Consider the following 27,086-nt stretch of genomic DNA (forward strand, 5'->3'; position numbering starts at 1 on the left):
AATTTTTTTTTGAAACTTTTAATTTGAATGAAATATATTTCATTTCAAAGGCAATGCCTTATTCCATTTTAATACATTTTAATCTATTTTAAAATTATCTTATAAGAAAGTAATGCGTTACAAATTAGATCCATTGATTATTTTAAGTTCATAATAATTTTTTTCATCCAGTTTTAAATTCTAGCGTTTACCATCCACGACTCCCAGGGCCTTTGTAGCCTGTACATAGATGACTTTTCTTTGTTTTGTAGTATACAGTAGAGTATCTATATGCACATATGGATGTTGTCTAAATGAGCATGGTGATGCTCAACAGACAGATCAGCACTATTCATAATGCAAAACCTTGCTCGTTTATCAAGTTAAAATTGATTACAAATTATTTTTTCATTTGCATCACACTCACAGACCAAGTTGCTCACAATCCAAGGCCTTACTGTACCTATTGTCATTGTTACCTTCAATCCTTTATTTCTGAAAACATTTTAAGGGGTACTCTCAGTTTTTAATCGACAAAACAACACACCATTACAATTTACATTTTAAAATTCAATTAACAGATAATTATAAACATGTACCGTATGGTAATGTCTCTGACCTGCTCTCAATAAATTCCACCCTGGCAGTACAAAATGATCACTGCCTTCTTCTCCGTGTTTTTTGTGTCAGTTTCCATATGTTGTTCTTTCAGAAACCATGAATTTACATAGTCCATAGGTTTAAAAGTTGTTAATGTGCGGCCAAACCAACTTAATGAACACAAGATTTTCAACTGTGCTCCAATGCAATGATGTTTTTGTTGGGGTCGCGATCAAATTCATTTGTAAGAAGCCTCATTCACATTCGCTTGTCGAAATTAGGAAGCTGCCCATAGTGTTAAAATGGGAATTGGAGACAACGGGTATTTCTTCTCCATAAGATACTCTCAGAAACCTCTTAGGATTTTTCTGTCATGGTGCTTAAAACATTTACACAAATTTCTTTCTGTTTCCCTGTAAGTTAGATCAGAGTTTTGTGGCAAAGTTGTAGTATCCAAAACTCTAGCCCTTTCTGGTATTTCACTGTCTTCTGAAGTTAAAAGGTGGTTCTCCATACACTTACCCAGATATTCACAGAACTTCACAGCATCAATACGAGTCCCTTTACTTTTTGCTCCTTTTTCGAGTCACAGCTTTATATTTTAATTGTGCATTCACTTCCAAGGCTTTGGTGTTGTATGGTCCATGTTTTGTATTTATTTCAGAAAACACTATAATTTGCTTGCTTATCTTCTAATGGCTCGAATAAATTGTCACATGCTTGCAACTCAGCACTAAGTTCTGTGACTCCTGAAGTGCATCACACATCAGTGCAAGGTCTAATTTAGTAATGAATCTAAGGATATTGTCTGGTTTTGTCTCTTTTGGGATCATTTTCGACACTTTTGAAATGGCCCACTAAAATGTCAACATTTTTCCAGACAGCTGAGACAGCTCTGAAGCTCTTCTGCACAAGCGTTTAATTCCCTAGAATTTTTGGGTGACTGGTGGTAAACTATGTACTACAGATTTTCAAGGAAAGATTTGAAGTTGTTTACATGTCAGGGGAAATCTTTGTTCACAACTTCAGCTACAAAAATCTCTAGCCTGTGATCGGCACAATACCAGAAAAAAACAATGGGAAACTGTTGCTTGATGTGAGTAATTACACCCTTCTATTTTCCTAGCACTACTGTAGCCCCATCAGTTGCTTGCAAAAAGATTCTGTTTCAGAAACTCATCATTGAATCCCATTGTTCTCAAATATGTCATCGGTGAATTAAATATGCCTTCAGCAGTGACATCTTGTAATTCAGTAATGCCCATAAAAATGTTGGCTGGCTTATTTATATCTCAAAGAGTTGTTCTCAGGATACACTATCAATGATGTCAGCTGACTCACTATGGTAGTTTCATCTATAAGAAGGGCAATTTTCCTATTTCCATCCACTATCATCTTTATTGTATTTTTCTCATTTCTACTGCAATATGAGAAGCAATATTTATACATACATTGATTGAATGGAGAATGTGGCCCTTATTAATGCCATAATGGAAGGCTTCATTCTTTTTAACTACTTTATATGCTGTTCAAGAAACATTGGGCTGGGCTGAATGGCTTGGACAGTTGAGGCGCTGGCCTTCTGACCCCAACTTGGTAGGTTTGATCCTGGCTCAGTCCGGTGGTATTTGAAAGTGTTCAAATACGTTAGCCTCATGTTGATAGATTTGCTGGCACATAAAAGAACTCCTGTGGGACTAAATTCCAGTACCTCGGTGTCTCCAAAAACTGTAAAAGCAGTTAGTGGGATGTAAAACCAATAACATTATATTATTATAAGAAACATTGACAGTTAATTCATTTTCTTTTTTCAAAACCCTTAGTGCATGTAGTTCCAAAGTTTTAAGTTTTGCTGTTTTTAGTATTTTAACTGCAGCCTGATGAGCTGAACTCTGTTTATGTTTAAATATTTTCTTGTGAAGAGAAAGCATTTCCTGAGATTGATTTTAAGTTTGTCCTATTACACAAAGAGAAACTGAAATCCATTGCTGTGAGATGTTCATCCCTTGTGATGTACTTTCACTTCTCAAATTACATACTTCTGTACACATTTTGCAGCCAATTTTGTTTTATTTTTTACCACCAGCCACTCATACTTATTGCAAAATTCCTGTTTTTTGTCTAAATCCCAGCATTCTAGAATGTCCTCAGTCCCACTATTACACACGGTTATCAGTCCATTGCTGTGATTTCCTACTTTATCACTGCATGATACTATTGGCATTTCCTCATCATTGCTTACGCTCGCATCATTTACTTTTATCTTTTTCAATACATAGGGAGATGTAAAAATTAATTATTTCTTCATCTTGAAAACTAACCATACACACACAAACACAAAATAACGTCACTTGCTACCAGACACCAAGAGTGTATTAAAGTAATTTAAGCATAGAGGACTTTATCTTTAACTCTTGTTCATGTATATGTAAATGCTTTGACCATAACATCACTTGTATTCAGCTATTCAGCTTTCCACCACTACTTAATACTATCTTTAAATCTACATTTATAACAGACATAAAATCTACTCATGAAAGACACAGTCCCTTTCAATGCCAATGCCAACCACAGAACAACGAACTGCACACCTAAAGCCCAACTAATAGTGCTGGCATGACATCAGAAAACAGCCAGCGATCGTAATTATATTGACTGTACTGCCAGCGTACAACACTAAAATCACTATTTTTATATAACAGCATAAAATTACTTCCTTTATTAATTATTTGGTAGCTGTTGCAAAAATACTGAAACGTACCTATGTTTTCTCATATCGAGTCTCCAAATGTTACAGGTATCGTACCTTCATTTCGCCCCTTGTAAAAAGAAAGCCCTGGTTACCTTCAATGTAGTCCATGCAGTAGAGTGGATCTCTTTACACAGATCTCTTGTCATCATTGTCTGCCTCTAAATAGCTACTATCTGAGTCAGAAGATCTATCATTGCCCATACAACTGCAAATAATGTCATCAATGAGAGCATCCCTCACCCAGTGTTCATATTGTAATTTCAAGATATGAGGGCTGTGAATAAAGGAGCAGCAATATTGATAGAACGCAACATTTAATGAACTAACAAGTACAATTGCATTACATTTCTTCAATGTAATCACCTACAAAGTCTATTTCCTTTTACCAAGTGTCTGTAATCTGTTGGGGACCGTTGGCAAGGCATTCTCTGTTGATGACATCAATGGAGCGCCCTACTGTGCGGAGTTCAGATGCCACGTCAGGAAATCAGTGGCCTCTGAGGGTTCACCGTTCTGTATGGTAATGCATTCTCGCCACAGGCTTCACATAATTCTCAACAACATTCTGATGCATTTTTGCCTTGGGCAACCTCGATTATAATCCATGGACACTGATCACCTTTTGAAAACATACTTTGGAGCAGTGAAATTGACCCACTTCACTTCAACACCACACAGCAACAACACTCCCAACTGGATGTCCATCAAATGCACACTACATGTCAACAACAGCGCCACCTAACCACTTCAATATCCTATTTGTGCATCCCCCATCTCCTGTGAGGGTTTGGACTATATTGCCACTACTTTATTTACATAATATTTCTTCCATCTGAAAGTTGAATTCAGAGCCCAGTTGCTTGTAAAATTCAAGCTTAACATACGGTGAATGAGATGCCTTTTGACCATACTAACTGTCTTGAATTATAATCAGCAGGGTTAAGGCAGTGATTGGGAACAGTTTGTGACAGGTTTCGATAAACCTTTTACCAATCTCATGAGACATCTTGTACAGACAGCATGAATCGCCAGCAAAAGTTAAAGCTTTGGTCATACATTCCTCAAACTGAATGATGTTTCGCCTCTGCCTGTAGGTACATTATTCTTTGTAGTGATGACAATGTTATCTTTTAGTTACTTGAACATTATTGCCAAAAAGAAAGAAACTATTAGGTCTTGTGTAGTTATATTAATTACTTTTTCATTCAAGTAGAAAAAGGTACCGATATTCTTTTCTACATGGTGGTTCTCTGTTTTTTGTTTATATTGAAATATCAGCTATGAGTTGTTAGGAAATTCATCCTCTCCTTCAATTCATCCTCTCCTTCAGTATACAACTGCTATTGTTTTTCCAATCTCTGTACCAAATTATCAACATTATAGACCAAAATGATACAACGGAGATATGACTGATCCATGTACACGATTTCCCTGCCACTTTTTATGAGCTACTATGTTTTCCTGCAATGCTTTTCCTTCCAAGCCTCAATACTGAGTTTCCAATGAGTCTTTTTCAAGAACAATTAAATTAATCCAAATAGCCATGTATCTTTTAATATTCTATGAGATTCTCAACATACTGTTGTATTTACTCCTCTTATCAGCTTCTGTAAAATGCTGATGCAATTTTTGTCACAACATAAAATTCATTAATCTTTCATAACATGTCTCATGAAATTATCTCTTACAATTGTTTCCTTATATACTGTAGTACTAAAGATTTTCTCCAATCCTTTAATATTATATTGTATTGTATTTATTGAACATAACAGGCAAATTAGCCCCAATACATGTTCACAAGGACAGCTGACAACAAAATAAGAAAAACAGAAATACAAAATTCCTGGGCATGCCATGAGGTTCATTGTATACCCCGGAAACGTGACACTCACAAGGTAAGGTCACCACAGCAGTCATCCTCAGTCCCTACATGTCACGCCCATCATCTACACTTAATATTAAGAAACAAATTAAATGAACATTAAGGGATAATAAAATAAAAGCAAGAACTAGTATTAAGGACAATGTCCCGCTACTGCCCGGCCATGTCATCACACCTGGTGAGAAGAAACCGCCCTCCCGATGATGACACGATCGGCCCTATCCATGAGGCCCTAAGGAAGACCCCAACAACTTACCAGCTGACAGTGCATTTCTCTCACCATTCCATTGCGGCTGGCCATGTAAAGCTGGAGCCGCTCTCCTCCTTTATCCCACCTCTACATTTCTCCCTTCTTTTACATATTTAGGGTGGGCCCGTCTCACCCGTTCTCTTACGGTTATGTCCTGCTCTCCCTTGCCCATTACTCCTTACCATCCCCTACTATGTGTGAATAATGAGAAAAACGCACTTGCCTAAATGTATACAACTGAGTATCTTGCTGCTAGCTTCCTGCAAATAATAATATTATAATGCTCTTAAATTACTGATGCTACATAACAAACAAGATAAGACAAAGGATAATAAAGGAGCAAGCTGTCGCAACCATGTAAACCTACTTCTGCATTCTACCCTGTTAGGACGTCTAATGAAATTATTACTACAAGCTGACGTTCCTAACATTTAAAGTGCTGAGTGCCAATCTCCTACTGACCTATTTATGCTATCTACTCCACTATTTACATTCGAAGTTATTACATCATATACTACCTCGTATTTCTCTCAGACATTGCTTTTTCACTGCACATAAGAACTTATTCAGGCCACTGTCGTTTCTCCACTGTTTCGCTACCCATATAATAATTTTCTGCTCATCTTTTTGTCTACACATTTTCTGTTGCTTAGTATTTAGAAATTTTGCTCTTAGTTTCTCTGTTCCAATACAACCACAAAGTAAATGTAAATCATCATTCTTAGCCTTTCATAGTATACACTGAGAGTTCTCTTTGCTTCTGATACATCCTTTATTTCTATGCAGTCCCATCAACCACTATAATAACCCACCCTTTAGTCTTCCATCCCCAAATCTTATACTTAAGTTGGAGATCTGGTAGACCTTACAGAATAAGCTGAGCAAGGGCCTTTCTCTACATTCTTCCAAACAATTCTGCATCTGAATGTCCTTAATTCTCATTGTCAGGACCCTCTGCATTCTGCTATTGTCCCCCTTCCATCCCTCTCACCAGATATATCCCATACCCATTTCCTCAACATAACTTTTGATTTTTGTTAACCAACTCTCATCATACATTCCTTCCAGTTCATATCTATATACTTCCTGCATCAGAAAACCGCTGCCTCCCCATCTTAGTCTGGACAAATAATTTAATACCCTTTTAACACAGTTTAACTCGATAAACTCTCCGCATAAGATTACTGCCCCCACATTGGCTGTACATTGCGGTAGCCTCATAACAGCCTTACTGAATTTATATATTATTTGATTCAGGCCGACCCTTTTCTTTTCTAATCCCCACAGTTCAACCCCATATAAAGCTCTGCTCAGGACCAGAGATTTTAGTAATAGCCTGAGTATTTTATAGCTTACTCCTGGGTACTTGGCTACTAGAATTTTTATTGTTGCGAGGGCTGCAATCCCTCTGAGTTTGCATCTCTTGATGTGGTCTTCCCACCCTCCTTTTTTATTCAGTATCATCCCTAGATATTCTAATCTATCTACTTTCTCTATTCTTGCTCCCCTGTACCCACCATTTCTTCACTTTTTTTACCCTCCTTCTCTTACTTACAATCATCACCTTCGTTTTATTATAGTTAATTTTCAACGACCATTTATTTGCATAATCTACTAATTTATCCAGACTTTTCTTCAATCCACCCCTAGTCAGCATGATTAGCAAAATATCATCAGCAAAAATCAGGCCTGGGATCTCCATATTACCCACTGCTGGTACAGCCCACCTTGCCCCACCATGTTCGTCCAGTATATCATTTATAAATAATTTAAATAATATGGGCGATAGTTTGCATCCTTGTTTGAGTCTCAGCTTACACTCGATAAGTTTACTTATTACATTGCCCTCTAGTTTGACGCTACTATATACTCTGATACAGCGCTTCTATTGCATGTATCATTTTCCTAGCAACTCCCAGCCTCCCTAATTTTTCTATTAACGCCCTTCTGCTTACTGTATCAAACACTTTCTCAAAATCGACCGCTGCCAAAAATATGCTGCCACTTCCCTGCACCGTGTATTTCTCGGCTAGCATTTTTACAATCATGATATTATCTAGTGTTTGTCTCCCCCTCCTAAATCCTCCCTGGCATTTAGAGATTATACCGTTATTTTCTGCCCAGTCCCTTAGTCTATTAGCTAAGACTCCTGTGTAAATTTTGCTCAATGAATCTAGAAGAGTTATACCTCGGTAGTTATTAGGTAAATTTTTTTCCCTTTCTTTTTATATATTGGGCATATTATCCCATACTCCCATTCCTTCGGTACCTTTGCCCCATTGAAAATCCTGTTGAATAGCTTTACAATTCCTTCTACCATCAGACCTTATTTACTTATTTGTTTCCAACATACATTACTAATACCATTCCTCTCCCCCCGCTGATTTCAACTTCAGTTTCCCAGTCACCCCTGTACTTCTTCTATCATAAAATCCCTATCTAGTTCGTGTATACATAGTTCCACATTAGACCACAAGGTCTGTTTTCTTTCCTTATACTCCCAATCGTCCCTTCCTTCTAATAGCTCGCCGAAATATGTCACCCAATTTACATAGTCAATATTTCTTTTCTTCAATCCCTTCCCTCCTTTATTGATCATATTTATTCTCTCCCATATTTTTCCATTCGATTCATTCTGCATTCCTTGTTTATTTGCTCTGATTGGTCCTTCAACCATTGTTTCTTCTTATCTGTAAGTTTGCTTTTATACTCTTTCCTCAGCCTGCAGAATGCTTCACTCTCTTTGCTCCCTCCTTTTGCTCTATACTCTTTTAGCGCTCATAACACTGCTTTTCTGTGGGCCTCACAATCCCTGTCATACCAACACCCCCCCCCCCCCCCTTCCGTTTTTTTCCTTTTGCTGTGCTCGACTGCACGTGTCACTCTCTTTACAGGGTACTGCAATAAATCGAGCGCTCTATCTGTGTTGTTTTCCATCAGCGCCCTTTCCCAGCCAATTCTAATTAATTGTATCTCTTTATCCATGAATGCATCTAGCCCTCCCTTTGAGTTCTCTGTCCATATATATTTAGTATAACCACTACCCCCACTCTATCGTGCTTTTTCTCTCTTCCTCTTTGTTTTCCTGTTCTTCTTCTTCTTGAGGCGCCTTCTCCTAGCGGAGGTTGGCGGTCCACATAGCCAGCTCTGGACGTGATGTTGCAGCATGGAAAGCATCTTCTGAAGTGCAGTTGTGCCATCTTCGGATGTCCTTCAGCCATGAATTCTTCCTCCTGCCAACAGACCTTTTCCCCTGTATTTTACCTTCAATGATGAGTTGTAATAGCTGGTACTTCTCGCCTCTCATAATGTCACCTAGATATTGGGTTTTTCTTTTTTTAACAGTAAGTAATAGTTCTTTTTGTTTTCCTCTCTCCTCACCAAATTAACCCATACCGGAGCGTGGTGCGATTCAATCCAGTCTTCCACTATTATGCTTTTAATGTAATCTAGCAGGTCCTGTGAGCTCATTACTAAATCAATAGCGCTCCCTCCTTGTTCAGTATTATAGGTCATTTTATCTTCTTTGTCCCCCTCCCAATAGCCATGCAAAATGCAGAAATTCCCGACTTCACATAACTCTAAAAGTTTTCTACCATAGTTATTGATTACCTTATCATTACTACTTCTTCCTGATCCAACTATCAATTCTTCTTCTTTACTATACTTTGGACTTCGCTCGCCTATTCTGGCATTCCAGTCTCCAAGTAATAACATTCCGTCCTCCTCATACCTCCCTCTAATGATACCAGTTTCTAATAATAATTCCTCAAAGAACTTATCATTTGCATTTGGAGACAAGTAGGCAAAAGCCAAACTCTCATGTTTCTCTCTCCCTGCCTCTCTCCCCATATTAAATCTTATCCACATAACCCCTTCAATGTCACTCTCAATATGCTTTATACATTCACTCAGCTCTTCTTTGACTAATACTACTATTCCTCCTGGCACGCGGCCCATTTTGCTTAATCTCTTCCTTGACTTGTGCCTCACTGTGAATCCTCCCCAAGTTATCTCCCTGCCTACTTCTAGCCATGTTTCTAAAAGCGCTACAATATCAAAGCTTTCTATTAAATTTTTCACTTTTGTATTACCTATTTTACTCAGTACACCTTCAATATTAACAAAGCCTATTTTCCAGCCTAGTTACAGCTTTTTTCCCCTACCCTCCAAACTGCCATCTCTATTCTTACTTCTCGTCACCCTCTCGCTCTCAGCTTCTACCTCCCTTCTATCATTCTTCGATGCTTTATAGTCATCCTTCTTCTCTTTATCTTCCAAACCTTTATTTCTTTTCCCCCATAGGTCTTTCAGGCTCCTGCTACTCCCCTTGGTCATAAGGTCTCTTTCTTGTCCCTCCCCCCCTGATCGGTACTCAGTACACCCTCTTTTCCTTTTGGAACACTATGTGATAACACTTCATGAACCTGCACAATTGATCTTTCACTCACACTATCTTGCACTGCACTGTGTTCTTGTCTCGGTGTTTCAGCCATAGTTACCACGTTTCCTCCCTCCTCTTGGGCATACTCCTGTCTCTCTCTTGGCCGCTTCAAGCATTCCTCTTCCTGTTTCAACTCTTCCTCCATCCTTTTTAGTTTTGTTACAGACCAAACACGCCACCATACACCATTTGTTACCACTAACCTTTGATCCTTAATAAATGCTTTAAGGCCTTGATGTCTAGCTCTGCCTAAATGTTTTCGTAGGATTTTCATATTCTCAATCCCTTCTCTTCCCATGTCTTTGTTTATCCAGATCCCTTCACCTTGTAAGTTCCTTGCATTTTGTAACGCTATGTTCGCCATTATGGTTGACATCAACTTCACTTTAACTGGTCTCCTACCTTTCACTTTTCCTACTCTTTCGACATCGTCCATATCCACTTCACTGAAGTTAAGTTTCAGCTTATTTTGGATGAGGTCCACCACTTTATATATAAGCTTCACTTTATCTTCATTTTGCTCTTCCTGTAATCCATAGATATATATACATTTCTTCATCCTTTCTTGGTTGACAAGGCCGAGCTCATTCTTCAGAAACGTCACTTTCTTTTCCAGATTTTTAACCTGCTCTTTTAGCACTCCCGTTGCTCTCTCATTCTCCTCTATTCTCTTTTCCGTGGCTCCCCACTGCTCCTTGAACCAGATCTTCATATCTTCAAATCCCTTGGCTTGTTCCTTTCTAAATTCATTTACCAATGCCTCTCCGGTATGTGTTTTAACGGCGTCTCCTATCATCCCCTTGATTCTCTGTCAGTCCTCCCAGCTCATGTCAGGGCCTGGATTCATCTCCACTCCCCTTATAATTAATAGCATAGTTATCACCGTTGCTGCCAAGATAACCTCGCCGATCTTCCACAGTTCTCCGTTATTCGCCGCATGCCCTGTCGTCTTCTTCTGCCTGCCCAGCCAGCCACCTATCACCGCCTGATATTGCTCAATGCCAATCATGCTATACTGCACTCGCCTTACCATACATCCACACTGGTCGGTTGCTCAAGTAGTACTAATCCTTTAATACCACCTATGATTTACCGGTCATTGAGAAACCTCCAATATTTCACATTCCTGCTCCCTAAGTGGTCAACTTGATTCTAGTGAACTTCAAATTATGATATTGCCAAGTATCAATCAGATACAATTCTCATTTCATGGTTCCTGCTGACCTCTTTTACTCCTTAGTAGATCATTCTATCTCTCTCTCTCTTCTAGGGCAGGTTCATTTATGTTCACTATTACTATGAATATAGTGAACAAAGTTTACTGCTTTTAGAATTTATTCCTAAATACTACAGATCTGAATCTTTCTTTCCTACTTGGCATCCATCAAAATTTTAAACTTCCTGTTGTTTAATATATGAGAAATATAAATATTACAAACATATACCTACTTGAACCAACTTGTTACCTAGAAGTAACTCTACAAGAAAGTGATTACATAAATACTTTGCTGTGTAATTTCAGAATCATCAGTATGCTCCTTGTCGAGTCAGTCCAGCGGGATAAGTGAGACATCTAGTGGTAGCTGCCATCTGCACAACCGAGACTTCAAGATTATCTTGGATGCTAAATCAGGAAACCAGCCCCAGGTGGTGATTCACTTGGTGGCTCTCACTATGCAGGAGAAGGCAGCATGGATCAGTGATATAAGCCAAGTAAATAAAACTACTAAGCTATAAGAAAAAAAGTAATATTAATGGTAGATAATTGATGGGAGAAATTTTCCACTTTATCTATACTAAAAATTTGAAACTCTCATCATTCTCAGGACATTTTCTAGCAGTGGCGTGCACTGAACCCCATCTACCCCAGCAGCGCTGGGGTAAATAACTTTGTATGAACATTTTCTTATTATTCCTTAGAACGCTTTTTTATAATGTTTAAAAAACTGCGAAAATCTTAGCCAAGCCAAGTACAGCTGTCTCGACAATCCGCTCGCACTGTCGCAGTTCAGCTTCTCCAGCGAGCTGGGTTTCCTTGCCGACGCGAAAGAGAGCTACCCCAGAGAAATTTAAGTTGCTTGGATGACGCATGCACTTGAAGCTTCCTTGTCCTGGGAGCGGGGTGGGGCTGTGGGCCCACCCCCACAGCAATTTACGGCAACAAGTCAGCTAGCTTAGGTAAGGCATGCTAGTTTTAATCTTTGATACTTGAAGTGTTCAGCACCACACGCTAGGGGCTACAAGAAGAATATCAACATGTTAACAGTATAGCCACTTGCATATCGTCTTGCTAACAAAAATAGAGCCATTTTCTGAAATCAATTGTAATACAAAAGAATATATTTTATTTTTGGATTTTGGCATGTATTAAGTTTTTTCCAAGCAATTCATTGATGGCATGTGTAGAATATGTTTTCCAATAGCCACAGAAAAATATTTAGGTTGCCCAGTATGAACAGAGAGTTAAGCGTGAAGTAAAATAATTACGTATTTGGTTGTCTGCGATGGTGGTATATAGTGAATTTTTGTAGTGTTCTTCTTGGATTATAAGTGAAGGTTTCATGAGTTCTGTGGCATTCTTCATTAATATAACATGTGTTATACGTTGTGATGAATATTTTCCCTCGTTTGTCGTTGATGTGTGTACACTCAGTAAGCGAGTGAAAGTATAAAACTTTGGCGATGGTAAAATACCAGTTAAACTATTGCTGATTCACTTTAGGTTAGGCTTTTTAAGTTAAAAACAAATAGTCCCAGTGTATTTTTGTGAAAACCATGACTGTACTATCACGAAAAGTCACCGGGTGAAACTGTAAGTACATTGTTTAAAATCTGCTATAGATTAATTTATGATGGTGTCGTCACTGCCATTAATATAAATTTGGAAATATGTGCAAGTGTGTGGTTGAAAATATTCTTTAAGACCTTTCTCAGGTAGACCTTTCCATGAAAAATGCAGCCTTATAAAATGGTCATGTTGACTTTACAGAGTGTAGTGGGGGCTGCGATTGCTTACATTTTTTTTTAAATTTTGCAGCTGGGCTAATGAATGTGTTCACTGCAAGCCACTGTTTTTTAGGTATAGAGTGAATTACTTTGAATCCATTTAACACTGGAAAGGTGTGCTCTACCAGTCATGTCCTGATCTGTCTACATTTTTTAAAACATAAAATTGACTTTAAAGAGAATAAAGAGCTAATTCAACATCAAAGAATATGATTATGTTGTATGTCAACAGTTCCACACTCTTATCAGACAGACAGAGATTTGAATTTGTGTTTCATGGCCAATTATATTCTGACCTCTTTTACCTTAGATAATAATAATAATAATAATAATAATAATAACCATTTTCTTGGCTTTACACCCCACTAAGTACTATTTTATGGTTTTATGGTGCCAGAATTTAGCCCCACAGGAGTTCTTTTATGAACTGGTAAATCTACCGACACAAGGCTGACATATTTGAGCACCTTCAAATACCACTGGACTGAGCCAGGTTTGAACCTGCCAAGTTGGGGTCAGGAGGCCAGCACCTCAACTGTCTGAGCCACTCAGCCCGGCGATAATGATAGAGAAAGCTAACCTCCATTGTCATTTAACTTTTTCATTTTTTGGGTTATTATGCATTTTTATTATTCTTGACACTTTCATTGCAGATATTGCTACCATATTCAGAAATCAGTTCTCTCAATTCTATGACGGGATATTTTTAGGTAACAGTAACTTCCGGTATTCTTTGCTAAGTTTTTGGGAAAGAATTTTTTTTACAATTAGAATTTGCTTTACATTGCACAGACACAGATAGGTCTTATTTCTTATTCATCATCATCATAGAATCCCTCCAGCTTGCCAGGTAGAATGGTGTTGAACAAGTCTTCGCCATCAGTCTCTGTCCAGAAATACCTTCTCTCTCACTATTGACTCCCAATTCCCTCCTCTTCTCTCCACATCCTCTCTCAGCTGGTGTAGCCATCTCTTCCTAGGTCTTCCCACTGGCCTCTTTCTTTCAACCCTTCTTTCTAGGCATGCGCGTTTTGTTCTTGTGCCAGGCATTCACTTTACATGTCCATACCATGTTAGTCTCGAAGTCTTTAGCTTCTCTTCTGTTGAATCCACTTCCAGTTTCATTATGATGTTATCATTCCTTACATGGTTCTTGCGTGTTTCTTGGAGGGTAGTTCGTAGAAATTTCATTTCACATGCTTGCAATTTACGAACTTCTCTCTCTTTCAGTGTACATGTTTCTAGACTATATGTGAGAATGGGCACAAAATATGACTTTTACGGAGTCATCTTGGTTCTCATGAACACTTTGTCAATTGTTTACACACCTAATGCATCTGTTGTTAACAATGTAACATTCAGCTGTGTAACTGGAGGAAACACTGCCTGTCACTTGAAATGTACAGAAATACATTATACTGAACACATTTTAATTTTGTTTTAGATTTACAGTCCTTGTTTTGACATCTCATTCATTTGTTTTTGTAATTAATTGCACAGAAAGGTAGATGGTGGTTTCGTGATATTCTGACATCTTTGTTGGTTCAGGGCTTTCATCATCCTCATCAGAAGAATAAATTGCCTGTCTTCTAGTAGTGGCAGCAAAGCTGAGTGATTCTACATTGTTAGATCCTGAACTCCAGGAGATCCATAATTTTTTCATGTTTGTGACCAAGAGCTCTCTGGTCTTTCCTATATTCAATCCATGAATTAACAATGGCTAAATCAATGAAATGGAAGAAAACTCAAACAGGCCATTTCTTTGTTCTCATGGACATGCGGTAAAATGATACCATTCGGTCACATAAGTCTACCCCTACCATTGATGAGTTATAGGTGAAGACAAGCCTGGCCTGATCAACATCAATATAAGATTTGCTTTTCTTGTCCCACCGTCTGACAAAGTGTGTAGGAAATGCGAGGCTAGGAGGACTGACCTGTTATCCATCCATTTCATGATGCACATATTTCCATCTCTTCTTACAAATTCATTGCAGGACCCTGTTTCCCTCTTCAGTAAGTCTTTGATTTCACTGAACTGTCGATGTGGCTTGTGAGTATCGTACCTGTGGAAAAAATGTGTTTTTCAAGAAAGTAGTCGAGCAGTGGGATTGAGGTGAAGTATCTGTCGCAGTAAACTACATGTTCACTTGGCATTCTGTCTTCCACCAGTTTCATTATAGCTGACCCTCCAGTACCTGAATTAGGGGAAGGCTGGTCATTAGGTCACGTTTTGGCTCCTTGATAGATGAAAAAATCTAGTACCTGTCCATCTGGGGTGCAAGAACCAAATTCTTAATACTAACTGGATTTGGTTTGGTTTAGACAGACTGTCTCAGTGATGTAGTTCCAGTAAATGGAATCATCTGCTCATCTACTGACAGACTACATGAAATTGGAAGGGGCAAACACTTAATGCGAACAGTTTCAAGTATCAGCTGTACTTTCCACAATTTATTTTCCTGCTTTTCTTCATCTAAAACAGTTGAATTGTTCACAAAATGCAGATAATTCCTAAATTTGAACATTCTGTCTCTGAAAATGACAGTCGCTGCAGGTACCCATAAATCCTGATGGTAGTACATCTGAAATCTATTGTTGTTGTTTAATTTCCTTTGTATTGGTCTGAAGTGGTCTTTAATTATCATGCAAGGCTCTTATATTAGTTGTCCAACTACAATCTTCCACATTTCATCAGAAAAATACTGCTCGAAATACCTTAGTGGCATCCGTAGTTCCCTCCCTCCCAGAGACCATTCTTTCTCAGATAGATCCTTCACTTTGTCATCAAATTTCTGCCTCTTCCATTTCATCTTCCTTTGCTTGGTAGACTTTAATGTGCATGGGGTATATATATCTTCAGGTTCTTCTGGCTCAGCTGATGGATCAGAATTTTCTTTGGAAGAAACCACATCCTACATTAGATCATCAAAAACCTCAACATCTGATATATCATCAATATCGCTGCCATCTTCTGACAAAGTGAATATGTCCTCATCTGTGACAGGTTTCCTGCAAACTAAACAGATGAAAGGAAGATTATTATCACCATCATCATCATCATCATCATTATTATTATTATTATTATTATTATTATTATTATTATTATTATTATTATTATTATTATTATACACGATATAAGAATAATGAATCAACCTATAAATTAATTTTGAATATATTCTATTTCAATGCAACAAACATTCAGACTGAACTGAGTTAAGATTTCACTTTGCAAAGACGTCATATCTTCCTACCAAAAAGCTGAGATACTGAACAGAGACCTGGTGTCCAGCTGGTTGGACTTCCTAAGAAGAGGATTAAGCAAATAAATTATCTAGCTACATTATATATTACATAGGGAGCTTCTCCATTATGTATACAAATAATTTCAATTCAAACCATCTAATAATTTGTAAATTACTTCAATATTTAACTCTTATATCATTGAGAAGTCTTCCTACCCATCTCAGCTATAGACACCATGTAGGCCAAACACAAATAGCCAACTTCAGAAGCATAAAATCAAAACTTAACACATTGCATACCGGTATACAATAATAAAGTTTTATTATGAATCCACCTGTTCAATACATTATAATGTTGTTACATTAAAATAACTTCATTAGTTAAAAAGTTATATATGGGACATGTTTCGCTCTCTTATAGAGCATCATCAGCCAAATCCGAATCTCAAACAATTGTTATTTACGTAACAAAGACTTAAGAACCATTAGAACACTTTTGACAAACTTAAAACTTATTCTATTCAAAAATCATAAAATATAAAATCCTTGTATACATGGCTCAATTACATGTGCTTAATAGGAACATACATTAAAATTATGGAAGAGAGAGTACTAAAATATAAAATAAATAATATATATATCATGTCCAAAATCCTAGAAAGATGTGAAGATCAATCTTAGGAGCCAATTTGTGGATCTTCTTAGTAATGAGATCTGGTAAAAAAGTTATTTATCCCTTGTGGATAAGAGTCTATAAAGATTCAAAATTTATCGTCAAATTTGATGATTGAACTTATAACAGGATAAATGTTGGTCTTCAAGAAATTTAAATGCTAGTCATGTGACCTCGGCGAATGCTGTTGGAAAGATATGTTCTTATAGTTGTCAATGACCGTTCGTTGAACTAATGGATTTTATAAAGATGATTGAAAGGGACGTAAATCAATGTTTGTATTGAAAGCTGCTGCTTGGTTTATCTTGTTGAATGTCCCTCCAATTGCTGTTTGTCGGACATTCAACAAGATAAACCAAGCAGCAGCTTTCAATACTGTTGTATGTCCGGCGCTCACTTCTCGCTCCACCAGCCAGCTGCACGCGCGCCTGTGTATCATTCTGCTAGCTTCGACGCGCAGCCCTCAGTGCGCGTGCCTGACCATCGAGTGTACTATAAATAGGAGCTCCCTGCCTGCTCACTTGCCCACTCGCCCCGGTGTCCAGCTCCAGAATACACCCTACGTCGAGCACGGAGGCTACTCCTCTTGAAAATGTGCTTCGACCAGGTGGACTGAATTTCTGGCAGTACGAGGTTTCACCTCTGGTCACCGCTCCCTTACCTGTTTCCGCTGCCTATGTTCCGTAATTCTTTTACAAGCCATTTTCATTCCCTAATTTATGCAAGCTCCCTTAGTTTCGCTAGGTGGAATTTCTTCAATCAATTGAACTTGCTTTTTAGGAATTCAGGCACTTCAACAAACAAGGACTCTCAAAGACATTTATGTTAGTGTGCCAGATAGTTTTCGACTATCAACGTGTCAATTCACAAAGACTATCTTTTCAAGATAGAAGTGTATATAAAGACTGTAAACTTGTACATATTGTATAAAGACAGACTTTTCTCAAGATTCAATATTCCTTTTTGCTTCAAAATAAATTTCAGTTATTTGTGTAAATATCATAAAGTGAAGCAATAAAAGTTGTGTTTTGTAAACTTCAACTTTGGTTACAACACAACTCTATGGCGACGAGGTAAAAAAGCACCAACCTACAATTCTTCGACCCCAGTTGCCAACTCTATGGTGACGAGGTAAAAAAGCAACAAACTACACGTCATCAGCCCCAATCGCCAACTCTATAGCAACGAGGTAAACACGACACTACAATTCAACAGGCCCAGTTGTCAACTCTACGGCGACGTGCTACACACCAACGACACTCCAACCAGTTCTGACACACAGCTTACCTTACTCTTTCTTGCACGCATCTCGCGATGGCTACTGCGGAACAACTCGCTACGGTCTTCCAAGCCTTACAGCAGCAACAACAACAGTTTATGCAACAACAACAGGCAGCATTAATTCAGGCTATTCAAGCTATTTCGGTCTCTACACAGCCATCAGCTATTCCTCCGTTCTCTGCTTTTGATCCAGCTAAGGAAGAATGGTCAGTTTATTTCGCCCGCTTGCAACAGCATTTCATCTGCCATTCTGTCACAGATGATCAACGCCGCCGCGCACTATTTCTTAGTTCGGTTGGCAATGCTACGTGTGAATTACTACGTAAATTAAGTCCGGAAGAACATTTATCTGAGGTACCCTTCACACAGCTCTTGGCCCGTCTCACGGAACACTATGCCAAAGCTCCTCACATAGTGGCTGCTCGCTATAAATTTTTTCAGTGCAGAAAGCAACCCCATCAGACACATACTGAATGGATAACTGAATTGCGTGGTCTAGCTAAACCCTGCCAGTTCATCTGCTCCAAGGACGGTTGTGGTTCATCCTACACTGATTCTCTCATTCGGGACATGATAATTTTACATACTCCTGAAGACAAAATACGTTTTGACGCTGTCAAGCAGAGTAACCCTTCTTTAGAAGACGTCCAGCGTATTGCTACGGTTTATGAGCTTACTACCAAGACTGCCGCAGCCATAGCTTCTCCACACGAAGTTGCACAAGTCTCGCCTCAGGCCCGCAAGTCCTCTGCTACAGTGAACCGTACGGATAAGGCGCTCTCCACCAAGCATTCTCGCCAGGTTCCCTCTCGTAATGCTACACGGAAGCCCAATTCTAAAAGCACCTCGAAACTCCTGCCTTCCTGCCGAGGTTGTTTCAAGCATCATGAACGTCGTGACTGTCGTTTTTTCAAAGCTACTTGTGAACGATGTAATAAACTTGGACACATTAAGACTGTCTGTCAAAGTTCGCTCCGCCCTGCTAAGACTACTGCAGCACGCCGGAAGCATATACAGCCCCGCCAAGACATGGAAGTTGATCAGATCAATCTTATTCTTCCCACAAAGGATTCTCACAAAATCATCATTCCTCTCTCATTCTCTGATCGATCTGTCGATTTTCAATTAGATACTGGATCACCTGTCTCTATTATTAACCTGACTACCTACCACAACTTAGGTTCACCTTCATGCTCTCCAGCTGACATCCAGCTCGTGACATTTAACAAGAAGAAAATTGACATCAAAGGTCAAATCAAGCTTCAGGCTAGTTATAAAGGATTTCAGAAGGCCATTCCTCTTCTCGTAGTTAACAACTACACTGCATCAAACATTATGGGCATGGATCTATTTAACTTATTTGGTTTCCAGATACATGACAACATTAACGTCGTATCTACATTGCATCCTACTTCTGATGTTACCGCTCTCCTAGCGCAGTTTCCTGAAGTCTTCGACTCTCAGCTCGGAACAGCCAAAGACTATACAGCTCACATACAGCTGAAATCCGGAGCTAAGCCTCGCTTCCTCAAAACACGTCCAGTACCCATAGCACTTCAAGACCAGGTCACGAAAGAATTAGAAAGATGGATACAAACTGGAATTGTTGTACCAGTTACTTCTAGTCAATGGGCTACTCCACTCGTGGTAATCACGAAACCTGATGGTAATGTTCGACTTTGTGGCGATTTTCGATCTACAGTCAACGCACAACTCGACACAGATATCTTTCCTATTCCACGTCCAGAAGACTTATTCCGTCGTCTCTCTGGTGGACAATTCTTCTCTCGAGTTGATCTTAAAGAAGCATATCTCCAGCTACTTTTAGACGAAGAATCTAAGAAATTTCTCACACTCAACACTCCTCTCGGACTGCTCCAGCTCCAGCGGCTCCCATTCGGTGTTTCATCCTCAGCGGCTATTTTTCAGCGCTATTTGGCTCAACTCACCGCCTCCATTCCCGGTTGTGCTAACTACCTGGATGATATTATTGTTACTGGAAAAGATCATCAGGAACATCTAACCAATCTACGCCTCCTTCTCCAGAAATTGAAAGACAATGGCCTACGAGCGAATCTCGCTAAATGTACCTTCTTTCAGCCTCAAGTTCACTACCTAGGACATATACTTGATAAGAATGGAATTCGTCCTAGTACACAGAATGTCTCAGCGATAGTAAACATGCCAGCACCTCAGAACCTCAAGCAGCTTCAGTCCTTCATAGGCAAAGCGAACTATTATAATAAGTTCATTCCACGCTTCGCTACAGTGGCAGCTCCATTAAACGCTCCACGTAAAAAAGGTGTTAAGTTTCAGTGGACTCCGCAATGCCAACAGGCATGGAAAACAATCAACAACGCCTTAATTCAAGCTATACAACTCACTCATTTTCAGCCCGACAAGATCATCACGCTAGCTACTGACGCTTCAGACTACGGTGTCGGTGCCGTTCTCTCCCAGAAGGATCGTCATGGACAAGAACGCCCCATCGCCTTCGCTTCGAAAACACTTAATGACCATCAACGTCGATACTCACAGATAAAGAAAGAAGCTTTAGCCATCATCTTTGGTATTCGCCGTTTCAATGAATATCTCTATGGCAACCATTTCCTGATTATTACCGATCATAAGCCTCTCGTACACTTATTCCATCCTGGTAATAAGATCCCAGAGAATTCCCTCAGAAAGCTTCAAAGATGGTCCATGTTCCTTTCTGATTATTCCTATCAGATTGTATATAGAGCCACATCCCAGCATTGTAATGCTGCTGCCCTCTCCCGCTTACCCGTTGGTCCTGATACTGCCTTCGATTCTCAAGAATCTGAATGTCTTCCGTTGGACATAGAACTTGAAGATACTGTATCCAGTTTTCCTATTGATGCTACCTGCATAGCTAAAGCTACGGATAAGGACAGTACACTTGCTACTGTACGTACTTACATCCGCAACGGTTGGCCTCTTCAGAGCACACTTCCTGCCCACCTGGCACCTTATCATCGTATGCAGCATCGTCTCACGACTCGTGCCGGAGTTGTATTACTAGAAGCAGGCACCATCTTCCGAGTGGTTATCCCACTTAGCCTACAGAAACAAGTTCTCGGATTATTACACCAAAGCCATTGGGGTATCTCCAGAACAAAGCAACTCGCCCGTCAACACTGCTACTGGCCCGGTATTGATGCCGCCATCGAAAAGCTAATACGTCATTGTGAGCAATGTCAAACGAATCAGAACGCCCCGTCTTCTGATCTTGCTTCATGGCCTCCTGCTACTACTCCATGGGAACGAGTTCACATCGATTTCGCAGGTCCTTTCCTCAATTCCATGTGGTTAATAGTCATCGATTCACTGTCAAACTTTCCATATGTCGTGGATATGCATTCGACTACTACAACCGAAGCTACCATTCGTGCTCTCCAGAAAATCTTTACTACAGAAGGTTTACCGCAAGTACTCATTTCAGACAACGGACCTCAATTTACAGCTACTGCTTTTCAGAACTTTTGTACACATAATGGCATTCGTCATATCCTTGCACCACCTTTTCACCCTCAATCTAATGGTGAAGCTGAACGCTTCGTACAAACATTTAAAAGAAGTATGAAGAAAGCTGTCTCTTCAGGCTTAACTAAAGACCAAGCCTTGCTCCAACTCTTAAACAACTATAGAACTCTACCAGGCGCTGATAATATCACTCCTGCACAGAAACTCCATGGACGACCTCACAGAACTTTACTTTCTCTGTTACAGCCTCTTCCGGCCCAGCATAAGACATCACCAACGAAGTTCTCCCTCAACGACAAGGTCTACACCAGGACATTCAAATCCAACCCACTATGGATACCTGGAGTCATCTGCAGATCTTTGGGTCATCGTCTATACGAGATACAGACTACGGAGAAACGTATCTGCCGCCATCAAGATCAGATACGTCTGCGCTACCGCCCCTGTCCAGCTATTGATGCTATTGCTAAACCTGATAAATCTATTGCTGAACGCGCTTTAGATCATTTAATAACAATGGGTTCCTTTCAGGACGAGACAGCGCCACTCCGCCCAGTTCCAGCTCCGGACAATACAACAGAGACATCAGCAGCTCCGCCCCAGCATCGCAGTCGCCGCCAGCGCCGCCGCCGTTTCACGCCGTACCGGCGTATTTAGGAGGGGAGGGTGTTGTATGTCCGGCGCTCACTTCTCGCTCCACCAGCCAGCTGCACGCGCGCCTGTGTATCATTCTGCTAGCTTCGACGCGCAGCCCTCAGTGCGCGTGCCTGACCATCGAGTGTACTATAAATAGGAGCTCCCTGCCTGCTCACTTGCCCACTCGCCCCGGTGTCCAGCTCCAGAATACACCCTACGTCGAGCACGGAGGCTACTCCTCTTGAAAATGTGCTTCGACCAGGTGGACTGAATTTCTGGCAGTACGAGGTTTCACCTCTGGTCACCGCTCCCTTACCTGTTTCCGCTGCCTATGTTCCGTAATTCTTTTACAAGCCATTTTCATTCCCTAATTTATGCAAGCTCCCTTAGTTTCGCTAGGTGGAATTTCTTCAATCAATTGAACTTGCTTTTTAGGAATTCAGGCACTTCAACAAACAAGGACTCTCAAAGACATTTATGTTAGTGTGCCAGATAGTTTTCGACTATCAACGTGTCAATTCACAAAGACTATCTTTTCAAGATAGAAGTGTATATAAAGACTGTAAACTTGTACATATTGTATAAAGACAGACTTTTCTCAAGATTCAATATTCCTTTTTGCTTCAAAATAAATTTCAGTTATTTGTGTAAATATCATAAAGTGAAGCAATAAAAGTTGTGTTTTGTAAACTTCAACTTTGGTTACAACAAATACAAACATTGATTTACGTCCCTTTCAATCATCTTTATAAAATCCATTAGTTCAACGAACGGTCATTGACAACTATAAGAACATATCTTTCCAACAGCATTCGCCGAGGTCACATGACAAGCATTTAAATTTCTTGAAGACCAACATTTATCCTGTTATAAGTTCAATCATCAAATTTGACGATAAATTTTGAATCTTTATAGACTCTTATCCACAAGGGATAAATAACTTTTTTACCAGATCTCATTACTAAGAAGATCCACAAATTGGCTCCTAAGATTGATCTTCACATCTTTCTAGGATTTTGGACATGATATATATATTATTTATTTTATATTTTAGTACTCTCTCTTCCATAATTTTAATGTATGTTCCTATTAAGCACATGTAATTGAGCCATGTATACAAGGATTTTATATTTTATGATTTTTGAATAGAATAAGTTTTAAGTTTGTCAAAAGTGTTCTAATGGTTCTTAAGTCTTTGTTACGTAAATAACAATTGTTTGAGATTCGGATTTGGCTGATGATGCTCTATAAGAGAGCGAAACATGTCCCATATATAACTTTTTAACTAATGAAGTTATTTTAATGTAACAACATTATAATGTATTGAACAGGTGGATTCATAATAAAACTTTATTATTGTATACTAACAGATTTCAATACGGATTAAAACATGAGATTAGTCACTTGCAATTGCATACCGGTGCCCTTCACCCCATGCACAGCCCTGTTCCTGGCCACTTTCTAAATACCTCCAAACTGGATGCATGCATTCAAATAAACTGTCAGAACTTCACTAGCCTTTGAAGGACTACTGTATTTTTTCTGGTGGCCTTCCTGAATAGTCGTTGAAATGCAGGTAGGTAATTGTTGAAATCTATTTTGGCTCATAGTTTTCGGAAATATGTGGGTTTCTATTAGGGGATCGGCTGTCCAGTAACCTTTCAGACATGATTTCTTCACCTGCTCTATCAATATGCACAAAGCAATTTTTTTTTTTAAATTTCCCAGCTAGTGACATTAGTCTACTTTAGTGTTTTAGGGGATACGTTAGGATAGTGTGAATTCTGCTCATAGTATAAGTTTGTCTGCTCAGCTACATACTGAAAAAAATCATCTCCAAATATAGGTCCTGCTATTTGTCCTATGTTTCCAGGTACCTGTATACCAGGAGCACCTTCAAAATCTTCTAGCCTAGGTTCACTGTTGTCCATAACCCATTTGTTGGAAAACACTACATTATTTACAATATTTAGAATATTTACTCCTGTAACACAATTATCAGCCTCATTTTGCACCACGTGAGTTCCACACCTTGAAGATAAGGCTATATCCTCCTCATCACTTGAAATATTTCCATTAGAAGATATTTCATCATCGAACTCTAAATATTCAGTATCACTGGGACATTCGGAGCCTGTATCAGAAACATAATTCATGAATAATTTCATCCCTGTCTAAACACATGTGATCCCTGGGTGCTGCCATCTTGCAGACTTCATGGCTCCTTAAACTTTGTAAACATGTTGTCAGGAAATGCAAAGAAAAGCTCTGATATGAAGAATAATCGAAAAGAAATTCGACTACTGATTGTGTAGAACCATACATAACAGAGTTTTATCACCCTTGACCTCCAAATAGTTCCGGTATATCTCAATAGATAGCACTAAACTTCAGTCTGCTGTTAACACAAGATAACTCGGGACCGGTCCCCAACACTCGGCCAGGCAAACACGAGTTTTCTCGGGACCAGTCCGCATTGTGTTAAAAAACCAGAGTAAAAGGTACATGTGCAGCATACTGGACAGCAGGATTTAGAGAGTGTGAAATGGGATTTCTAGCATTTTCAGCTGTCAATAAGTGTGTCCAATCAGCTGGACATCTGAACTGAGGAGGTTATTGTGGTGTTCCACATATTCAATACTTAATATCTAATATTCACAATTAAATAGCCATGCTTAAATTAGTACATGTTTTGCTCTCTTTATGGCCATCCTCAGGTAGGTTCAAAAGGTTCTTAATCACATGATGGTGACACATTATAAGCAGAATGAATATACGTATTAAAAACCATGCTATGAGTTAAAATGGGTAATCACATTGTTCTCTGAAATGGTATAAAAAGCTTATTTGTTTAAAAAGTGTTCTTAGGTTTCTAAGAATTAAGTTTAATATTGTTAATGTCAATACAGGACCGAACAATGAAAAATTGATGGGACAGGGAAGGCCTAAGAGTGGGGAGGAGTCAACTGAGGCCTTGATTAAGGTACAACCTGGTGTGAAAATGGGAAACAGTGGAAAACCATCTTCAGGGCTACTGATAGTGGGATTCGAACCCACTGTCTCCTGAATGCAAGCTGACAGCTATGTGACCCAAAGTACACAGCCACTCAGTCAGTACTTAGAAACTGCAACACAATATCTGCTGCTTCCTTTACTAAGCCAAATATATGATACATGATACTATGGAACATTCACAAGCACAAATGTCCTAAGAACACTAAAATGAATGACCGATAACCTTGACCAGTGCTTAAATGAGGGATGTACTTTTTCTAAGTTTGTACATTGTACAATTTAGTTTCAGTGTAAGGAATGAAAATTGGTTAAAGATATTACAAGTAAAAATTTTGGAAGGAAAGGATGACACCTCTGCATATTTTATGTTCATTACTTCATTTCTTTACCAATACATTTGAATAATTACCTTAAATATGAATATTGATCTAAAACCAAAATGGACTCAATTCAGCCTGAAGTAGTATGAGGATTGACTGTTTGTTGAGATGTTCAAAGTTATATGAGAATTTCATTGCATATTATTTTTTTATTACAGTGTATGGACAATGTTCATTTCAATGACTTGCTGCACAGCTCCATGTCAGATACATCATCTGTTACTATGCCTCAATCAATAAAGAATGACCCAAAGTTATTCAAGGATGATGTTGACATCCGTTTCAGCCGAACGCTCAACTCCTGCAAGGTAATCTTTTTCAATTGAAGACTGGATTTTGTAGTTTTAATTCTTTTGTTAAGAAGGAAGCCATTCTTTTTCAGTGTTGACTCAGTTAATATATAAGATTTTCAGTCTGTCAAAACACAAAATTTTTAATTCTCTCACAGTGTAATAGTAAAAGGTGTTTAATGAAAATATCTGATTGATTAAATTATGTTCAGTGTATTGATTAATGTTTTTCTTGACCTAGAAATCTGAAACTTTTCAACTTCAGTTTCAGTAAAAGTTAACTTGAATTTTAAAAATGTCACATTAATTTTGCAGAAAAGTAATTTTTAATTTGGGAAAAGTTACTTCAATTTCAGAAAAAATATCAATTTCACAAATTATTGTAAAACTTGTTACTCTTGAAACCTGATGTAAAAATAAATATATTATACCAGTATATATGGCCCAGTTGATATATCCCTTAAAATGTAGCCCCTTACAAAAAATCCAACTTGGCTTTCTGGAAGACATTGATGAGTTAGTAAAATAATGCTGTGAAAGAAATAATTTGGATACCAAATGATAGCCCAGATTCTATGCTGTATTCATCTAGAACAGTCTTTGGTTTGGGTATTAATAAGGCTTCATTGGAAGCATTTCTTCAACATATCAATATGTACAACTGCCTGAAGCACAGTTCAAATATGCTTTTATGATGTTCCAGGAATTTCAAAAAAGAAATTCACAACAGTTTAAGACATCTTATACTAGAAATTGAGAAGAGCTCAAAGTAAAGAAAATAAGAAAGAAATTGCACGATCAGAAATTTGATGCAGAAGCTTACTCCATCATGGAAGAGGTTTATCTCTTTACTGAGTGTGGAAGAAATCTAACAGTTGGATACCGATGAAGAACGGCCTATCTTCTTCCCAATTAACTGCAATGTAATTGCAGTTCATAATGTTCCTGGCAGAAGCCTAAATGTCCTTTGCTGAGAGTGCAACAAGATTGAAACCCTTCCTCATGTTCTTGGTTTTTGCCGAATAAGAGAGCTTTTAAGTAACAACAGGTACTATAAATTAAGGAGGATAGTTGCTGACTGCTTTAGAAATACAAAACATTTCAAAGTATATGAAGAAGTAACCTGTATGTTAACTGAAGGTTCCATTG

At 38.7% G+C, this 27,086-nt stretch overlaps 1 protein-coding gene across 1 annotated transcript in view; it reads left to right on the forward strand.

Annotated features, from left to right (window-relative positions):
- LOC136859048 (ras-specific guanine nucleotide-releasing factor 2) overlaps window positions 1-27,086 on the forward strand; it is a 1,472,247-nt gene that overhangs the window by 935,258 nt on the left and 509,903 nt on the right. The window contains exons 12-13 of the mRNA XM_068225766.1: window positions 11,430-11,620; window positions 25,806-25,955. Coding sequence (XP_068081867.1) covers window positions 11,430-11,620; window positions 25,806-25,955 — 341 coding nt within the window. The remainder of the gene's footprint in view (window positions 1-11,429; window positions 11,621-25,805; window positions 25,956-27,086) is intronic.

Source organism: Anabrus simplex, chromosome 1 (genome assembly GCF_040414725.1).
Source record: "Anabrus simplex isolate iqAnaSimp1 chromosome 1, ASM4041472v1, whole genome shotgun sequence".
Taxonomy (NCBI): domain Eukaryota; kingdom Metazoa; phylum Arthropoda; class Insecta; order Orthoptera; family Tettigoniidae; genus Anabrus; species Anabrus simplex.